General features: G+C 37.1%; 1 protein-coding gene across 2 annotated transcripts in view; it reads right to left on the reverse strand.

Moving 5' to 3' along the window:
* sema3bl (sema domain, immunoglobulin domain (Ig), short basic domain, secreted, (semaphorin) 3bl) overlaps nt 1-5049 on the reverse strand; it is a 39395-nt gene extending 34346 nt beyond the window's left edge. The window contains exon 1 of one of the 2 annotated variants that reach the window (XM_016239621.1): nt 4770-5049. In XM_016239621.1, coding sequence (XP_016095107.1) covers nt 4770-4863 — 94 coding nt within the window. In that variant the 5' untranslated portion in view covers nt 4864-5049. Of the gene's footprint in view, nt 1-3145; nt 3426-4769 lie in introns of those variants that run through there. The other variant, XM_016239620.1, reaches the window with a different exon arrangement.
* Nucleotides 5050-17651: the final 12602 nt, after the last annotated feature.

The following is a 17651-nucleotide window of genomic DNA, read 5'->3' on the forward strand; positions in this document are numbered from 1 at the left end:
ACATGTCAAAATTAAGTGAGTTTTTGCTTGAAACAATCAAAATAATCTGCCAATGTGGTAAATACTTGTAAGAAACTTATTATTTTCAAAACTAAAGCATTTTTTGCAGTGAAAGTTTCTCTTAAAGGGATAATTCACCCAAAAATGAAAATTCTGTCATGATATACCCACCCCCAAATTGCTCTATGCCTGTAACAATTTCTCTCTTATGCTGAAAACAAAAGAAGATATTTTGTAAAATACCAAACCAAATGGTCCCCTTTGACTTCCATATAATATAATCTTTATTTACCATAAACCGTCGTTCACTCGCTTCCATCTCAAGACGCTGTGAAAATGGCGGCTTCTCGCACTGGTGTCGTCCGATGTTAACGTGACCTGCGTGCTTTCTCTCACGTCCACGTTCCCAACCCAGCACCGGTGGGTTATAGATCAAGACCCATTTTAAACCCAAATTGGGTTAAAACAACCCAACATCCTTACCCAGCGGTCTCAACCCAGCATTTGGGTTGAAAAAACAACCCAGCGTTTTTTAGAGTGTAGTAATTTCTTTACTAGGAAGCCAATGGGGACCAGAATAAAATGTATTTATCATTCGCTTACCCTCATGTTGTTACAAACCCATATGATTTTCTTTGTTCCATGGAACACCCCAAAAAAAGGTGTTAGGCAGAACTGAATTTTACAAGGATTGTTAAACAAAAACTATATATATACATATATATGCAATAACTTTCTGTAACTTATGTAGTTAAAACTTTATTCAAAAACACTGTTGCAACCTTCCTTATGTAATATGAAATAAAACAACCCATTTTTATGGACGGATATCCTCAGTCACCATTTACTTTTACTGAATATTTTTTCCATAAAATGAAACAATGTCATTCTAGGACATTTTACAGCGAAAAAGTTGACTTGTCTATTGTCAATATTGTCGCGATGTATGAAGCACAGCTACAACAACACAATGGGATTACATCTCTGCCGCAATTCTGCGCACGAAAGATCATATTTTGAGAGCGCAAAAGTGCATTTTTGTGGAGAAAATGTTTGTCTCGCAAAGAAGAAAGTATTTAGAGCGCACTAAAATTAATTTTGCATTTAAAATAAGTTTTTGGATGTGTGCAGACCTTCTCTTTTGTGCGTGCAACGTTTCACTAGCTTGCTCACCTGATGCCAGCCCTCAGTGCTCTCTAAATGCCAACAGCTCGCGTGCTCAACACAACCCAGCCTTACAATATGCCATAATTCCAGCCAATCAGAGACTAGGCTGCTAAATTCTGATTGGCTGCCTTGACAACCAATCACAACATTCCTTGCATTACCTCGACAGCAGAAGAGGAAAAATACAGTGCATGCATAATTATTATGCAAGTTGATATTCGGATCATATTTTTTTCCAAGCACATTTTACCAATTCCAAACGGCATCAATCTTAATAACTACTATCGCGCAGAAATGTGGCATAGATCTAAGCCTATACAACACAAGCCACTTTCAAACCAAGCAGCTTTCTGTTGGTCAGTGCAGTGAATCCATGTGACCGAAATCTGTGGGGAAATTTTTCGCCCTCACTTATTCGAAAACAGATTCTACTGAAATGACTGCATCTCACCAACAAAAATTAGCTGAACAACGGTAAATGAGACCAGAGCTTAACATATTAAATAATGCGGGTTTGGAACAACATGAGGGTGAGTTAATGATGACAGAAGTTAAAGGGGTCATATGATGCGATTTAAATTTTTCCTTTCTCTTTGGAGTGTTACAAGCCGCCTAAAAGTGAGTTTTTTGGGCAGTGTAGAGTAGTTGTTTGTCATTTCTCAGATCACAAATGCAGACATGGTTTTATGTTTACGCGGCGCGGCGCGATGCAACGCAACGCGTAAAAAGACAGTATAAGTCATTATAATCAATAATTATGTCCCCACTGGATGCAACGAATGCCTCGTTTATCATGGGTTTTCATGTTTTTGAATCATCGCTCCGTTTTTTTAACCTTAAACCGCATAAACACACTTCATTACAGCAAATACACAAAATAATGTTCTTTTTAGCAGCATCATATGACCCCTTTAAATTTTTGGATGAACAATTCCTTTAATAATATCAAAGTAGCAGCGTGTAACAACAGAGGTAAAACATCTCAAACTCCCTCAGGCCACTGCAACATTCTCCTTGGACTCTATAAATCCGGTAATAAGATAATAAGCATAGTGCGATAAGAAGCGCTTACTGTCTCGCGCACCGCGGAGAATCTGACCGCGGGGAGGTGAGCGCGCGCCAGGAGAGCTCGAGGCATGAGGATTTCGGAGTCTTGGATAACAGCTGAAACGGTAATCCGGAGTCCTGACGTAGCTTTTTCCCACAGCTTAAAAAAGACCAGCCACAACATCTCCAGAGAAGCTCACTGCCACGCAAAGACGGAAACGGCACTGTAATCGTGTTGAACAGGGCGCTCAGATTTGAATCTGATAAGGTCACTGAGGGACTGAGGGCGCAAAGCTTTAAAAAGACACAGTGTGCAAAGCAGGATGTGTGGAAAGCAATATAAATGCGAAAAGCGACAAAGGGAAACCGTTTACTAGAAACATTATTGTCCATAAGTACACTGCAAAAAAAAACAAAAAACTCCTGCCTTAGTAAAGCCAAAGTGACAATCCACAGTGAATAGGTTGCACTTTTTTCATTGACGAAAAAGAAAATCGAGTTGACAGGCTACACATTTAAGAAAATAAAGACATTGTGACAAAAAATAAATTAGCAAATTAACTAAACAAATTTAGTTGATCTAAACAACGATGTTGAAACATTTTACAGTGCAGTTCTTCTATTTAGACATCAGGCTACCTACAGTAGGCTACTTTTCTGCATAGTAGCCTACATAACAGCTCACGTTCTGTAAATGTCCTGGAAGCTTCTGTTAATGTAAATTCATTATGCAATGATGCAGTGAAAATAAACAATCATTAATCTAGCTACTGAAAGCACTGGACCGTGTTCTCTCCTCACAGTAGCGGGATAAAGCTTAAGCAGTCATTTTACAACTGTTCAGATGGCTTTTGTGTTCCGTTTTAAAGAGGAGCAAAACATTTATAATTTAAGTTAAACTCATTCAGATAAAGGTGATTGAGTAATTTACCTTTGTTTGACAGGCGAAGGCGCGGCACGTTCAGTTTAGTGCTGGTGCCGAACGACAGGACCACCGCCACTAAAACCAGAACCGGTAATTCCATGTTGAATGGACCACTTTCAATGAACCTTTCTTTACTCTAACGTGAATAAATACTTCTCTCAGGGCTGTGTCCCCTTATAAAAGTTTGAACTAAGTCCAGACGCAAAAGATGTTGGGCATCCACAGCTGGACCCGAGTGGTGAGATCCCAGGTCTCAGGTTAAGCTCGAGTCGCTCGCCTCTGCCCCTGTGCGATATTTTCCCACACAGCTCGAGCTCAAGTGCGCGCGTCTCTCTCTCTCTCGCTCGCTCTCTCTTCGTGCACCCTCCCCGCCTTCTCAGCGCCTCGAGAGCGAAATGGGCCCCCGGTACTTGCCTGTCACTCGCGTTCAGTTCCTCTCACTGCGCTCCTTAGTGCTATCAAGCGTGCGAGTTACTGGTTCTCATAAATATTTCTATTTTTACATATAAGTGTATACTTCAAAAGCATTTCCAAACAACGTTTCAGTAAAGTTAGTTAAAGCGCCAAATTGACTCCCGCGAACATCGCTTGAGGAGGTAACCATAGCAACTGCAGGCGGCACGAGCGCTTTCCATTCGGCTGAACGAGACAAAACTCAAATTATTAGATATAGACAGGAATAGCTTTAACAGCTCGACCCTGAAAACTATTAAATAATGAATACACTATCCATGGTAGTTTTCCAAACAAGTTAATCAAAATTACTACATCTATAGAGGAACACCACTGAGAGGAACACAAAACACTGACTTTGAATTATTATGTAGCCTACACTGGAAATAGTTTATATCCATTCATAGAGGGCGCAAAGCTTTAAAAAGACACAGTGTGCAAAGCAGGATGTGTGGAAAGCAATATAAATGCGAAAAGCGACAAAGGGAAACCGTTTACTAGAAACATTATTGTCCATAAGTACACTGCAAAAAAAAAACTAAAAACTCCTGCCTTAGTAAAGCCAAAGTGACAATCCACAGTGAATAGGTTGCACTTTTTTCATTGACGAAAAAGAAAATCGAGTTGACAGGCTACACATTTAAGAAAATAAAGACATTGTGACAAAAAATAAATTAGCAAATTAACAAAACAAATTTAGTTGATCTAAACAACGATGTTGAAACATTTTACAGTGCAGTTCTTCTATTTAGACATCAGGCTACCTACAGTAGGCTACTTTTCTGCATAGTAGCCTACATAACAGCTCACGTTCTGTAAATGTCCTGGAAGCTTCTGTTAATGTAAATTCATTATGCAATGAACATTTTTCTGTTTCTGATAAAGGTGCTATTGCATTCTGCCACCACACGCACCTGTATATAGTGTAGACTTATTCACACACACGATGAACCAAGGGATGGCAACATTAACCTCAACACTCAAACGGTGAAAATAAACAATCATTAATCTAGCTACTGAAAGCACTGGACCGTGTTCTCTCCTCACAGTAGCGGGATAAAGCTTAAGCAGTCATTTTACAACTGTTCAGATGGCTTTTGTGTTCCGTTTTAAAGAGGAGCAAAACATTTATAATTTAAGTTAAACTCATTCAGATAAAGGTGATTGAGTAATTTACCTTTGTTTGACAGGCGAAGGCGCGGCACGTTCAGTTTAGTGCTGGTGCCGAACGACAGGACCACCGCCACTAAAACCAGAACCGGTAATTCCATGTTGAATGGACCACTTTCAATGAACCTTTCTTTACTCTAACGTGAATAAATACTTCTCTCAGGGCTGTGTCCCCTTATAAAAGTTTGAACTAAGTCCAGACGCAAAAGATGTTGGGCATCCACAGCTGGACCCGAGTGGTGAGATCCCAGGTCTCAGGTTAAGCTCGAGTCGCTCGCCTCTGCCCCTGTGCGATATTTTCCCACACGACTGACAGCCAGTATGTTGGTGGGCTGAGAGAACAAATTTGAGATGGTGTGTGTGTTTCAATGGGTTGAGCTCCTCCAATTCTTTCTTAGCCTCATCTCCACGTTTTAGTATGTAGTGTACTAGGGGTCGACCAATATGTGTTTTTAAGGGCTGATGCTGATACCGATTATTACAGATCAAGTAGACCGAAATCTGATATTTTTAACCGATATGTCTGGTGTAAAAATGAAAATTAATGTAGAAAATTAAGACAAAGGCTCTGACAAAAACTTTCTTTAAATGCTTTTAAATAATTTTCTCCGCAAATTCGGATTGAAAATGACTGTTACCGATAACCATTAAAAAAATGCTTAATATCGGCACCGATAATCGGTCGACCCCTATAGTGTACATCAATAATGATTCTGTATGCATGTAATTTTCTTTATCATTTATACTTTCTACTCACATTATTATTATTTTTTTTAACTATAATTATTTGACATCTAATAGAAGACAGCAGAGAAATTATTCAGTGATCCTTCTGTACAGAGCTTTTCACTGTTTGGACAATTATAAGGCAAAATGGAGTAAATCAATCATGTGCTACCATTTAAATCCCTAAAATTAATGCAAAAGTAACACTAAATGTTTTTGAACCTGATAAACAAGATGAACAATATTGGTTCTGTCCAATACCGTCTTATCTTTTAACTGTTTTAAAAGTTGATTGATTTCAGACCACAGAAATAAAGAAAACTACAGTTAAAATACTAGAAAAGCAACAAGTTGTTTCATCAAAGAGTGTGTGTGAACCACCTGCTAGACATTTGAAATCTGAGGTAACCACAAATCCCTGCTGGGGTTTGGCCTTTGACCCATGAAGAGGAAAGAGGTCAATTATAGAAAGTATTGATTGTACTGTGACCTCTGACACAACACTCATTCTCCTCTCTTCCTTTGCTCTTTTTCTCATTAGTCTTATTTTCCTTTTGAGGATATTCCAGTGTACTTGTCATCCCACCCTTTCCTCTTTTCAAAATATTTCTCTCAGACCGATAACAGTTGCAACAATGAATACATGTGGAAGCACACACATTTACACAAACAATTCACTGCCAGCTTGCTAAAAGAAATAGAGAGATACTGTAATAGCGGTGCATGTATTTATAGGAAATGACTGGACATCTCAGAGCTCAGGGGCTTTGTGTGCATGTGTTTCTAAGTGTGGGACTTGATGACAGATAGATTATCAGAGGAAGTCTCCAGAATAGTGTGTATTTATGGCATATGGCCAGTTACACAACAACTTCAACCTTCCCTGGCCAATAGGAAGATTAATGAACAGATTCAAACCCGAAACTACAGTACAATTACACCCTAAATTGTGCACCCTGGCTTATATTTCAGAATATATTCACGCTCAAGCCTCTATATGGAATGTATTTGTGGATTTGGGCTTGTTATGGGTCTGTTTGAGTTTTTAACTTCTCTGAATTTGAGAAGGTAATTTGATAACCTGAAACTCTGATAAGGGTTTTGTATAAATGTGATTACTCATGAAGTTCTGATAACATGCCCCAATTTGCGGTCTGGAGAGGGCGTAATGCTTTGCAGTGATTGGTCAAACATGTTAGGGTCATGACCCTGACAGAGATGATCATGATGACACTGTCATTGACCGTGACTCGTGACCTTTGCCCTCCTGCACATTTTGACTGAATTTATTTGTTTACCCTCAAAACCCCAGTGCTCATAAATCATAACTGTCACAACAGTGTGTGTGTGTGTGTGTGTGTGTGTTTTGAGGTAATTGTGTGGCTTTGAGTGGCCTATTGGTCTATGTTTGCAGGTGTGTGAATGTGTATTTCTGAGAAAAATGGTTTAGCATAAATATTTAAGTTTGTGCACATCAATGCCCCTTGTGTTTAGTCTGTTGAACCGTGAATTTATGCATGGTTTTAAAATGTATTTTTAATGTGATAAAAGCTGAATATTAGACATTCATGTAATAGGCCAATTACTCACCAACAGCTAGGCTGTAGAGCATGGACACACACACACACACACACACACACACACACAAGTCACAGCTGAAAATACTTGTGAATATGCTGATTATTCTCAAGACTAAAATGTCTCTCACATCAAGATTCCTAGATGTCAGAAAAGAAAATGTCTCTCAAACCTCCTTGTTTTGAGCTTCAGTAACCTCTAAAAATTAAGCTCTGAACAATGAAAGATGTTTCAGTCAAATAAAAGATAAAATACTTATTCCTGTTACACAGCCCTGTGAAAGAATTGATACTGACTGGTCAAACAATATTCTGGATTCAAATATTTTAACAATGGATAATAATTATGATTTTATACATGGTTATGAATTATCATGTTAATTATTTGGGACCTTTTTTGAGTAATTAATACTTTTAATCAGCAAGGACACATTAACTTGATCAAAAGTGACAAGACATATAATGTTATAGAAGGTTTCTGCTTCAAATAAATTCTGTTCTTTTGAACTTTCTATTCATCAAACTGTATCATGGTTTCAATAAAAACATCAAGCAGTACAATTGTTTTCAACACTGATAATAATAATTGTTTCTTGAGCACCAAATCAACATATTAGAATGATTCCTGAAAGATCACGTGACACTGAAGACTGGAGTAATGGCTGCTGAAAATTTAGCTTTGCATCACAGGAATAAATTAAATGTTAAAATATATTAAAAACGATTATTATATTTTATTTATCCTCCTGAGACCCAGCTATGGAGTTTTTGCCTCTGTAGTGGACATTATATTTTAGTGAATTTCTCGGAGACCTCACATGTCACAGTTTTAAGTCTGGATGTCCCGTACAGAGCACATTCAGGGCTTTCCAGAGATACCAAATGATTGGATGTTTCAGCATGACCACTCCCTCTCCTTGGTTTTCAAAAATGGCCGACATTAATTTAGTGATAAAATTGTACATCCTTATGGAAATATGATACTATTTTGTAATTATAATTTAAATCTGATCAATTTTCAAATTGTTTGTCATAAATCAGCATCTCAGGAAAATGTTATGGGGTTTCAAATCAAAATATGACTTCCTGTTATGAAACAGGACATCATTTCATACATGTCCACTGTAGAGGACACCAGGACTAAAAGTATGTTTATTACACATTTTGGGAGACAAAATAATTGAATAGGAAAACAAATTATATGTGTGTGTATGTGGCTGGTAAGTCAGTATGTGCCTTTCATATGTGTTTAGGGTGTGTCCAATTAATTTACTAAATTAATTCCCCCCCCCCACACAAAGCAACATAACGAATGAATCATATTGATTTATAATACTACTAAAAGCCATTGCAGATATCAAACCAGAGGATTTTTGGGTGTGTTCATGGGAATGCCACATAAAATGGTGATATATGTCTCCGTGTACGGATGTATACAGTATAGCAATTGAACAAAGCTGGGCTATGCTATTTTAATTTGAGCACACTGAATAAACATTTGGAGTTCATGAAGAGAACGTTTGTGTATGTGTTTGTGTGTGTCCATCTATGTGTGAGGAAATGAGGGTGTTTGAAAGGTTTTATAAGGCTCTTCTACTCTGTCTGAACCCAATGAAGACCAGACCTCACCTTAATCCCACTTTTATTTTATACAAATACCTTTCTCTCTGCTTCCCTCCATTTAAAACACTGAGATTTATATTAGATAAGTGTTTGACTCCCAAAGCTCCACTAAAGGAGCCCATTTGCCCCCAATGAACCTCTAAACCGCCCCAAAACTCCACAAGACCCTTGATAATGATCCAAATCTTTGGATCTGCCCCACCTTCTGTAACAGCTGCCAAACCCACTCACCAGAACCCCAGACCACCTCCTTCTTCATTTATTTTGATATTTTATTCACTTTGATTATTGTCGAATGTGTTTGACTTAAAGAGAGCAATACACTGAATTCAGACTAGAACTTGGCCGCAAAGTCAATAAGATTTTTCATTGACTTTTGAATAATTGCAGTCTGCAGAAAATACATTTTGTGATAATCTTCACAAATGAACAAAACTTTTATGAATTCTGAAGCCTAAATGTAATCACCAGAAATAAAAAGCTAGACTATAAACAAGCTACACTACTGTCACACAAATGTCACAATCAAGTTTATGACAACTCGATTAATCTTTATTGAAAATCTGCAAGTTGGAAAGTCTGAGTTAGAATAGTTTACAAGAACACCATTATAAACACAACAAGACTATGAAAACAGACTAGTGAATAGATAAGTTTTCCTTGTTTAATGTCCCTGACAACCTCTGTAGTCTCATTTAGCCACTTGTTAACAATCGCCTTTTTTAAGACACGTAAAAGTTTTTTAAAAATCAAGAGTGTGGTATTAGTCTTGTATTTTATGCTGTAGAATATATTGTGAAAATGTTATGAGCTTGTGTTAATCACAGATCTTATTTCAGGCATTTATTCAAATACCCATTCAGAAACCCCAATGACTTTGGGACGATAGAACCAGAGGTGCTAAAATGATAACTCTTTAACTGGGTTTTGGTACTCATTCCTATAGCACTTTGTGAGAGTTTGATATTAGGATGTTGCAAAGCTCATAATGTGATACTCTTATACAAAATATTGGATAACAGTAAAAAAAATTATTACACAACTATTTTATCAATTCTTTTCTATAAATTATAAATTAATAAACAATGGTTGCTTCGTTTAACATTTTGGATGTATTCTTCCATTGAGCATGTCACAGTATATTCTGGGAAGTGATACTGACAAACATAACATACATTTTCATCACTTCGTTCAAACCTATATTACTTACTTTTTTCTGTGGAAGATATTTTAAAGAATGTTTCAGCTAATACAATGAAAGTCAGTGGGGTCCAAAATGACATTGGGCTCTACTGACTTCCATTGTATTAAAAAAACGTTAATTCGTGCTCCACAGAACAAAGTAAGTTTTATTAGTTTGGAATGACATGAAGGTGAGTAAATGATGACAGAATGTTTATTTTGGGGTGAACTAACCCTATTAACTGCTCAGTAGGTTTTGTAACATTAAATATATTACTTGTTTTAAATAATATAAGGACACCATTCCTCTCTCTTCCCAATAAATATACACAATCACTCCCTAACCTACACACACAGGTCCACTATGAGTCTGTTTCCTGTCAAGAATCTGGGCGCTTTGCCTTAATGTCTCAATGGAAATACCAGTGCACTTTCTGCAAAGCCTTCTGGACACACACACGCAGCCTCGGGCTAATTTCCCATTTCCATATGGCGCCTGGTCCTAATCCTTCGGTGTGACTTTAAGGCAATAGGTCCCATAGGCAAACACACACATATACACACATGCAGAACCATACCATATACACACCCAGTCATCCACCAACACAAAGAGGTAATTTATAAGTTGGACACACATAGTTAAAGTATTGGCAGTTTTGTTTATATCTCACAGTTGAAATGGTCTTTGTGCCTCCTGGACATTTACTACCAATTACCACCAATTACCCTCTCAAACCAGCCACAGTAGGGACTTTATAGTCAGCCGCATAAACACACACTGCGTCTATTAGATGCATTCACACATGCATTAGTCTATGGCTGATATCCAAAAAATACATGCTTATTAAAATCAGCAAGATATTAAATATTATTAAAACGTATTAACATTTCTAAACCTATATGATCACATACAAATCTGCACACACACACTCTCATAACAGGCAAAAACGGACATACACACACTCTAAACACAGTCAAGGGTCCAGACTCCCCAGAGATGAGCAGATTAGCCAGAGCCAAACCACTAATCCACACATACACAAAAAACACCAAACACACACTTGTGCTGCTTGACAAGCAAAACACTCTGATTGGTTCTGTTGCTGAACGACAATCGCCACCGAAATTCACAGAACCACAAACAGCCAATTGTTTCGCAACTTACCGAGCACCCACTAACAAGGGTCATGTGGTCAAAGGTTAAAGCCACATAACCTTCTCAAGGGGAATTGTGTTACCTGTGGACAAAGAGTGAGTGAAAAAGAGGGATGAGGAAGAGAGAAAGACAAAACCTGTGCTATCAAAGTGTGATATATTGAAGCAGATGGTTTGTACATTTTCAAATGCAAAACGCATGACATTGCACTGTGCTGCCAAGGCTGAACAAGTTAATCCATTGCACTGTAAAAAAAAAGTTGACAATTTACCATTGTGAGCAACATGCTGTACTGTATATTTTAATAAAAAGCTATTTATCCTGCTATGTACAACACATACGGCCCGTCCTCATTCACTCACGCTTTAAGTTTTGGTGTGGACCCAGTCAAAATCTGGCATTTCCATCGGCAGTCATTGATCAAATCAATCTTTTACATGCAATGACCCAGCAATCACAAACGCTATGTGATGACCCAGCAACATTCCAGCAATCCTCTGGCAACCGACCAGTTATCATCAGGAGGTTGGCATAGCATCATTGGCGTTCACATGGCAGCCAGTGACCTTTAGACTTACAGATATTTTTCCTCATGCATCAATTCCTAGACTCATACTGAGTGAAGGAGACAGGCAGACTGACTGACACACACACACACATACAATATTAATCTTACACACTGTATTAATCTTCAAGTTTGTGTACTTGGACTTTTCGTCATGAAGTTCATTCTTCATACGCACAGCTGTGTGGATATGAAAGCCTTATTGTTCACACACAAGTCAGTGCGCATGAGGCCTCGGCACTCTGTCTTTCATCTGTTTAAACAGCTCACTCCTTCGTGAAGACAAATCTATCTGTCAGCTCTACAAAGACACAAACTTCAGGACATCGTTCATCTCAAGCCATTCCTTCAAGACTTCCCTAGAGTCCAAGCAAAACCTGATTTATTGGCAGAGTTAGCAGATAAAGTCATGTTAATCTCCAGAGAAAAACCTTAGCTTAGCTCATACAATTATGAAGGTTGCTATCATAATCTATGTTTAGCTTTCTAGATCGTCTGATTCCTGCATTATTCTTCTAGTCAGATTTTGAAATATTTTCAAGGATATTTACTGCTGACAGAAGATTTTCTTTGTCAAAAATGTTACTTTATCTAGCTTAATTGAACTTCACTTGATCTTTTTAGTTTTGCGAAAATAACAAAATTCTTCAGAAATGTTTGTTCATGGGAGTATTTTTTGTCTGCTTTTTGTCTCCGTATTAATTTTCTGCTAAGGTAAGACATGAAAGAGAAATATGGAGAAATGGGGTTAGATAAACCATTTTACACAGCTGCACTAGAATAAATTAACAATTAATAAAACAATAAAGCAATGAATAAATTTCTATTTTTGTCTTTTTTCCACGAATATATCTACACATCTTTGAAAACATATATTTACATAAGAAGCAAAATTGCACAAGAGTTGTTTTAAAAGAATCCTGTATATCTTGAATTAAGTATTTTTCTTAGCCCATTATTTTTCTTACCCCAAACATTATCTTACCCCAGAGTTTAAGCATAAACCTCACTTAAACATGAAAAAAATAAGCATTTTGGCAATGGGGTAAGAAAAATAAATTCAGATAAAGATATTCTCTGAAAACACATCTTACTATCTTACACAATTTTGCTTCTTGATCTTGTTTTAATGACTTTTCGATATTTTTACTGGTCAACAAGACAAAAACATTTATGAAGAAAAGGCAGTGAGTAGTAAGTGTTTATGGGTAAGGGCTGAATTAGTTTATGATGGATGACACAAACCATCACCCCCTCATTCTAGTCCCTGTGTGTTAGTGTGTGGCTCCTCAGTCCACAAAACAAGATAATCTAGGAAAAATTCTGTGGGAACATTTAAACACACACACAGGTATGTCTGATGTTCTGGTAATTTATGAAGAAAAGGCAGTGAGTAGTAAGTGTTTATGGGTAAGGGCTGAATTAGTTTATGATGGATGACACAAACCATCACCCCCTCATTCTAGTCCCTGTGTGTTAGTGTGTGGCTCCTCAGTCCACAAAACAAGATAATCTAGGAAAAATGCTGTGGGAACATTTAAACACACACACAGGTATGTCTGATGTTCTGGAACTAATTTTCTGCTGTTGCAAAGGGAGGTAATCTACTGAACGCACTGTTTCCACATCCATAATCAGCACAAATCACCACCATGATAACAGCCTCATTCCCAGAGCAGAATGAGTGAGTTATTGAGAAAGAGAGAGAGTACATGAACTGAGGGAAGGTGAGGTACTCTGTCCTCTAAATTTAAGACAATCTAGATTCCAAAACAGCAGCATCAACCTATCAGCACTGACACTCAGCAACTCCCATTAAGAGGCAAGAAACAAGATGCTTTATGGAGGGACCTTTTCTTGTAAGACACATACATACATACCTTATAAATCACACTAGCAGAATGGATTAATACGCATATGTGGATGAAAAAAGGTCAGCTTATAGTTAGCACACATACTTTATAACCAAGAGAGTCATGCATCTTTCTGTGTGGCATCAATGACAGTTCTCTATGGAAGCTTCTTTCCATCACAGAATAAAAAAACATAAGTTTATAACTCACAATTCTGGCATTTATTCTTGCTGTTGCGAGTTTATATCTCAATTTGGACATTTTGTCTCAAAATTGCGAGATAGTTTTGAGATATAAAATCAGAATTGCAAGTAAAAAAGTCTGAATTGTGAAATAAAGAGTCACAATTACCTTTTTCATTTTTTTTCTGTAGCGAAAATAACCTTCTATAATTCCCTTTGCACTATAAGAAATTGCAAGATAATAAATAAAATAAAATGAAATAAAATAATCTTTTTAAAACATAGTGCTAATCTAGAGGTAGTTTTTTTTTGCAGGGGATTCAAAACCTGTCCTAATAATAATAACAACAAAAACTTTATTTAAATAAATCGGGCAAAATGGCAAGTAACCTTAATAACCAGTGAACTTTATAAATTAAAATATTAATAAAAATAATAGTAAATAATTTATAAAGTAAAGTTACTTTCCAATTATTGCTTTAAAGTTATTATAGCATATTTATGACATTTAAAAATATTATTATGTATATTATATGCGATATTGTATGTATGAGTGATTTCTTCCACAATGTTTTAGATTTTTTTAGATTGACCAACAACAATAATGCAATGTTTTTTTAGGGTTGCTTTCAAAATTCAGTTGCCTGAAAAATCAGTTTGAATGGTCATGACACTTCTAGAACAATAAATTATTGTGACAGTACGTCATATTAATATATTTTAGTACAAATGTAAGATATACAGGTCACAAGTGGCTGGGCAGTACATGGCTTCCTTCCTCTTTTAGCCCACTGACTGTACAAAAGTCAAATGTCAAGCTTGTATTGTCAATTGCCGATGTCGGTGGAGATTTCCTGATCACGTAAACTTGTATTGTTCAACTAAAGAGGGCCACACCTCTGCTGGTAAACACACACACACAAACACACACACTTAGCGGTGTGACTGATAGAGATGTCATACAGAAAACAGAGAACCAGACAACAAAAGAGCAAAAAGATACAATCCAGAATTTCATAAGTTTCACATTATAAACGTCACATACAGACCACCTCAGAGACAGACTCAGACAGGGAAACAGATTGGACAAAGGAACGTTATTGAGGATCAAAAACATGTCTTTCAGCTCTCAAAAACATTTGCATTCACACAACAGCAAAGATGAGGATTAATCTGCCTTTACAGAATTGAACTGCCAGTCAAGATGATCTGGGTTCTTATGAGTACATCACACACACACACACACACACACTGTAATTTCTCACAGGACCCTGCGTCGTCCTTCACGCTGTCTTGCTCTGTCTCACCCCACAGACACTGATCCTTTATTACAGGACAGAATAATTCAGTCTCTAGCCTGAAAAGACAGACAGAGGGAAGGAGGAGTAAAGAAAAGAGTAAGAAGTAGGACTGGTCCATAAGGAATGGTAGACATGTATCCTATGGAGAGTTTACCTCAGTCAGAGTAGCACAAAACAGGAAATCACACATGATGTTGTGATTTGACATCCCTTCAGCCCTTACAGACTGAAGCTCAGAACTCACTGCAGTTTCTGTCAGTCTTTCTTGTGAGGTTTGGCCAGGTTTAAGATTTTTCTCCTGACTGAAAATAAAGAAAAAAAATTTTTTTAAAGAAACAAAACACAATATTGTGAAATAATATTACAATTTAAAATACATTTTTTTCTATTTTTATATATTTTAAAACGTAATTTGTTCCTGTGATGGCAAAGCTGAATTTTCAGCAGCCATTACCATGTATTCTTAATAAACATACTTTTCTAACCCTTTTTGCATACTTTTGTACTGTTTGAGTTAATACCTTGAAATTTGCCTTGATTTCTTTATGTGTCATCCCTAGTATTTATTTCTTACTAAGAATAAGTAAAATCTATTAAAATATTTACTGACGTATCACTCCAGACTTAATGATGTAATTATAATTAAACTTTGTTTGGAGTTCTAGTTGTGCACAATGCACATTTCTTAATATTAAGCCTAATGTCTTTTAATGTCAATATTGATGAGGACTGTATGATCTTTAAATAATATCGGTCTTTAAATGCAAGATATTTAAGGTGTACCTAAAGTATACTTGCAATAGTTCCACTTTAGCACAATCAACTATACTTTAGTTGGACTTCAGCACTATTTCTGCACGATTAAAGTGCATTAAGTACAAAATTAGTTGTTCCAATTTAGCAAACTTAAAGGGGTCATATGATGCGATTTCAAGCTTTCCTTTCTCTTTGGAGTGTTACAAGCTGTTCGTGCATAGATAAGATCCCTAAAGTTCCAAAGACTAAAGTCTCAAACCCAAAGAGATATTCTTTATAAACGTTAAGACTTGTCTACATGTCTACGTCACGATGTGGGAAGATTTGCATAACGCCGCCCAAATTTTCACGTAAAGAAAGAAGGCGCAACTTTGATTCTCACTGTAGTATTGTTGCTGCCGCCGCCATGTCGTGGAGACGCTGTGTGTCTCGTTGTGAAAGCGAAACTACTTTGTTTGGCCTTCCAAAAGAGGACACAACTACAAATCAGTGGTTACGTTGTATTTACAACACTGTTCCAGAACACTTCAAACCAAATATTTAAGTGTGTGCAGCACATTTTATGGAGGACTGTTTCCTGAACCTGGGCAATGCCGTCTACACACAAAGGCTGTTTCTATAAAGTGGGGCAATTCCAACTTTGCAAGGACAGTCTGGCGCTTCTGACTCGCAGTCTGTAAGTACGTTTTCATATTTAAAGAATTTGCCACTGACGATTCAAACACGAGTTTTGAGCAGTGTAGAGTAGTGCTTGTTGTTTGTCGTTTCTCCGATCACAAATGCAGACACGGCATCACAGTATGGTAAGGGGCGTAACATTTCCGTCACACGCTTGAGGTATTCGGCCAATCACAACGCACTGGATAGCTGGCCAATCAGAGCACACCTCGCTTTTCAGAACGATGAGCTTTGTAAAAATCGGCGTGTTTCAGAAAGGCGGGGCATAGAGGAGCAACGATAATGTACAGTATGGGGGAAATTATGTGTTTTTTGAACCTTAAACCACATAAACACATTGCATTAGACCAAATACACAAAATAATGTTATTTTTATCAACGTCATATGACCCCTTTAAGTATACCAGTTTAGTATACTAAAAACACAATTGCAGGGTATTTTTATTAAGTACATAAATATGTAAATGTATAGCATGAAATTTGATGCATTTCAAATACATTTTAGTATACTTATTTTCACTAGGGATCTCTTTGGTAACAAAGTACTCTTACAAAACTTGTATGTGCAGTTGAAAGGAAACTGTGCCACAACTGTGGGACAGTTGTAATTAAATAAATTAATAAAAGAAAACATCAATGTGCATGTTACTCATCTAGCTGTAATGAATGGATGGACTGATGGATGGACAGATCTTATTGCAAAATAGGCTATTGGAAGAGAAATATGCTGATTGTATATCATTAGTGTGGTTTGGGTTATAGAGCTCATGTATCTTGTGATATAAGCTTTGGCCGCCATGAGGACTTCAATCTGCACAACTCGGTCCAAACACAGCCAGATCACATCAGACTGGAACAAACACACACACTGAGAATTGTGAACATCAACAATCTGTCAGCTCAAACCTCTTCACCTGAAGATGGAGAAAGCATATCCTCTATTCTAGTCCCTTAGCCTCATATCCGATTGCTTTTCCATCTGCTGACCCTTACTCACACATATCTGATTATAATCAAAATCCTTTGGCCAAACACTCAAACGCCCGTGTGCACGTACACACACATGGACAGACAAGAACGTAAGACATTTGTGGAGGGGAGAAAAAAAAATCAACAACATAAACACTTCCATGAATTCGCCAACATGGATTTATCAGTGGCGTGAACAACAAGCTTACTCCAACCTCCAAATTCCAAGCCAACATACCTTACTTTTACAGATGAAACATGCTCAGCCCATACAAAAAACTCAAATATTTTCTCTTTTCTTTAGACATTTATGTCATCCTC

This window comes from Sinocyclocheilus grahami, unplaced genomic scaffold, assembly GCF_001515645.1.
Source record: "Sinocyclocheilus grahami isolate Dianchi unplaced genomic scaffold, SAMN03320097.WGS_v1.1 scaffold570.1, whole genome shotgun sequence".
Lineage (NCBI taxonomy): Eukaryota > Metazoa > Chordata > Actinopteri > Cypriniformes > Cyprinidae > Sinocyclocheilus > Sinocyclocheilus grahami.